The sequence below is a fragment of the Lolium perenne genome, chromosome 1 (assembly GCF_019359855.2).
Source record: "Lolium perenne isolate Kyuss_39 chromosome 1, Kyuss_2.0, whole genome shotgun sequence".
Taxonomy (NCBI): domain Eukaryota; kingdom Viridiplantae; phylum Streptophyta; class Magnoliopsida; order Poales; family Poaceae; genus Lolium; species Lolium perenne.
The window spans coordinates 150,337,548-150,341,244 of NC_067244.2; the positions used below are offsets into that span (position 1 = coordinate 150,337,548).

The 3,697-nt window shown below is 52.3% G+C and overlaps 1 protein-coding gene across 1 annotated transcript; it reads left to right on the forward strand.

Moving 5' to 3' along the window:
- Nucleotides 1-512: 512 nt before the first annotated feature.
- LOC127307475 (uncharacterized) lies at nt 513-2,448 on the forward strand. Its single transcript, XM_051338205.2, has one exon. The coding sequence runs from the start codon at nt 687-689 to the stop codon at nt 2,235-2,237; it is 1,551 nt and encodes a 516-aa protein (XP_051194165.1). The 5' UTR covers nt 513-686; the 3' UTR covers nt 2,238-2,448.
- Nucleotides 2,449-3,697: the final 1,249 nt, after the last annotated feature.

The following is a 3,697-nucleotide window of genomic DNA, read 5'->3' on the forward strand; positions in this document are numbered from 1 at the left end:
CTCAGTAACTACACATAACCCTCATGGTGCAGTCTAGAAACTGCTCTTGTGTTTCTGAAATAAATGATAGAGACACAAACGATACTTCATGATAAATTCAAACGTGCTCAGCAAATAGCTTCATATAGTGTAAACCTCTACGAAAAAACGGCAACAGAAACCCAGCGGACATACAATAGACGTGTTAAATGCTTTTACCTTTCAGCTTGTTGTTGACCTCTGAAACTCCAAAACATTGAATTTCTCGTGTCAACACAAGGAGATGAAAGTACTCTGCTAGTCAGAAAAATCCCATTAGAAAACCTGCAAGGGGACAGTCTCAAACTACAAAATATTGAATTCCTCATTTTAAGAAACATATATAACCTAGATGGATGAAATTCTTTGCTCATCGGAAGTATCCCATTAGAAAATATGCAAGGGAATATGCGTTGGAGTATTATCTTAAATTTTCAAGTACCTATGTGTTTACCCGAGTCTGTCCGAGTTCCCCATGCTACTAGAGAGGGAGTAGTATTTTTTTAAAGGAAATAGGATTCCCCCCTTCTCCGATTCAGATTTGCAACCCGGATCGAATTCCCCTGACGAACACCATACAATCGCTGTTGATTTCCCACTCGATGCCTCTATTTAATCGCGAGCCCACCCCACCCAACAACAGCCAGTACTAACTAAATTATTCTCCAATGCCTAGGAAGGATGCCTCCCCTCGCCGGTGGCGGCGGCGGCGGCGGCTGCGCGAGGACCGCCTCAGTGACCTCTCTGACGACCTGCTTCTTGAAATCCTGCGCCGCGTCGACACGCATACCGCACTCGGCGCCGCGGCGCTCTCCAGGCGCTGGGCCAGCCTCCCTCGCGAGCTCCCCGCCATGGATCTCAAGGTCACGGACATACTGCCGCCGCGCTACCACCGCCTCTACCTCCTCCGCGACGACGCCAGGGAATCGAAGATCAGCTCGACTCTGCAGGACAGGAGGCGGCTAAATGCCATCACCGGGCGGTACGAGCGGCGTGCCATGCGGGCCATGATCTGCTCCGTCAAGAGACTCCTGGCCAGCCGAGCTCATCGGCGCGTGGAGAGGCTTTCGCTCGAGGTCTTCGCGTACAGCACCTCGCCCTGCATCAACCGCCTTGTCGTGGACGCCGTCGATTCCTGGGGCGTCCGGGATCTGGAGGTTGTTGCCACGCCGACGGGGCCGCTCGCTTTTCCGGACCCGCCGCCCTACAGCTTCCCTTGTGGCCTCATCAGCAGGAAGCCGGCCGGTCAGTCCCGCCTGCGAAGCCTCAGGCTGGCCAACTGCTTGCCCCCGCCGCTCCGGGGGTTCACCGCGCTCACCACGCTCGTCCTGCGAGACTTGCCCTCTTCCACGCCGGCGGCCACCTACGAGGGAGTGGTCGCCGCGTGCCCGCAGCTGCAGGTGCTGCACCTCGTGTCGTGCGAGTTCACGAGCACAACCCGCAGGCTCGTACTGGACGCGCCCATGTCGGAAATCAGGGAGCTTTTACTCGACGGGGAGCTCATGGTAGTGGAGCTTCGGTCTCTTCCCAAGCTCGAGAGTCTCACCAGCTTGCACGCCGACGTGATACTGTGCTCCACTGCCGCCGCCCCGTGCCTTGCGCGCGTGAGCCTGGCCTTTTCCGTAGGCCCGCTGGAAGGGAACAGTTTCGCCGCGCTGAACCGCCGGCATCAAGACTGCTTGATTCGCATGCTCTTGGACTTCTTCCAAGGTGCCATCAGTGTGAAGGATCTCGTCCTGCGGTTTACTGGGCCAGATATGTGGATCCTCCCCAAGAATCCCTTCTCTGCAATGTCAAACCTGAGAAGGCTTCTCGTTGCGGATGTGCCTTCGTCGTGGGACATCTCATGGCCGCATCTCCTCATCGAGGCGGCGCCATTGCTTGAAAGCCTTTACGTCCACCCCTCCCATGGCGAAGACGAGACGCGTCAGGAGGTACTGGGTGAAGCCTCCTCTTCACGCCATCACCATTTGAAGGAGCTGGTTGTCATCGGCTTTCAGAGAACGGAGAGGCAGATGCACCTTGTGAGGTTCGCCGTGGAGATATCAACGGCACTGAAGCGTGTCTCTCTGCTCAAGCATGGACATGTCGTGGACAAGGGACCGTCTTGTGACTGGGAGGTGGTGAGCCAGCCGAGCACATGGAGCCATGAGGAGGGACTCGCCGTTCTCGATGGGATAGGTTGTTCGGCGGGACAGATCCAAGTGATCCTAGGTTGAAATCCCCGCAGTCACTTATCTTAATTTATGATGCTCATGAGCTTTTTATCTTGTCAGCTTTGAGAAATGAAGGTCGATCAATGTACTTTCTAGCTCCCCAATTCAAATAATTGGAGAGGGTGGGAGATTTTACCTCCCCTTCCAGTATACTGAAGAAAAGATTGCTTTATGTAATTCACATGCCATGTATCTTGACTGAAACATTTCATTCAGCTGTCTTAGTGCTGCTTTTTTCTTTCTGAACTTGCTCGACAAAGAGATCCTGTACTGTGCTGGAGTATCATTGTTTATGACTGTCAAAAAGTTCATTGCTTTCGTCTTGTAAACTAAGATGAGCACTTTTCACCCTTCTGCCTGAAAGCCAGCACAGCAGCCTGCAAAAGCCCTCTAGAAAATGCAGACACCGAATTGAAATGCCGGAATGTGAATCACCTCAATCAGGCTCAGCTTGTTTCTAACTGCGAAGAAAAGCGCCAGTTAACAACTTTGACTTCGTAAGCAGTTCAGCAGAAAGACCCAAGCTGAAGAAGCCTCGAGGGCCCACGCCCCACGCCACACCGGCGGTTCGGCCCCACGCCCGGCCATACCACAGTTCAGAAGTCCTGCCGACCCCGTCCGGTTTCAGTCCGGTCTCTGGCCCAGTTCAAACCGGCCTGTCCGGCCCTGGCCTGGTAGGCTCCTAGGCCGGCCGTGTCTGAGTCAGTCTCGACCATATCCCGATCTGGATCGGTTATTATTATTGATTTTTGACTTTTGGTCGTCCTGAACCGCTATATAAGTGCCCAGGGCGCCTCCTAATAGGTTTAGACCACGTTTAAGATAAACCCTAGTTCATAGTTGTTTGCTACGCAATACTATTGAATCATACTCTCCAATTTGCATCGATCTGGAGTTTTACCCGCACCAATTCGTTTCGATCTGGTGTTTGTGGTGTGATCTGTTGTTCCATTAGGATTAGAAGATTGCAATTTACCGTTTCGTGATCAGCGGCTACGTGCGCAAGTGTGTGGAGTTGCGAATATCTTGCAGGGTTGAGAGCTGTTGCATTGGTGATAGGAATCGATCGAGAGACTCGTCAGCGTCATACAAGTTATCATCCACTTCATCATCGTGTATCTCCGCTGTGTTCATCGTGTGTTCATCACCACCCCCGTCGCTTACTGAGAAGATTGGGCAACCCCTTATCAACCCTAGATTGGAGCCCGAATTGGCGGAACCATTTGGTCTCCTTGTGGGATCTGGGAAACTCTGAGGTATTTAGTTCAAAATCTACGGGATGGTTATCCGGAGAACAGTTTTGAAAAGTTTGGTCGATGGATGAAGTCTTGTGGAAGAAAAGATTTTTTCCGGCAAAGGAGCTGGAAAAACATTTCTCGGGTCGGAGTTCTTCAGGATTTCCAAGACTTCCGGAAAGCTAGCCGGAGATTAGAGAGGCATGAGCAAGATAGGAGATATGGTGA

Coding starts and splice junctions, on each gene's coding strand:
- LOC127307475 (XM_051338205.2), top strand. CDS start 687: ATGCCTAGGAAGGATGCCTCCCCTCGCCGGTGGCGGCGGCGGCGGCGG.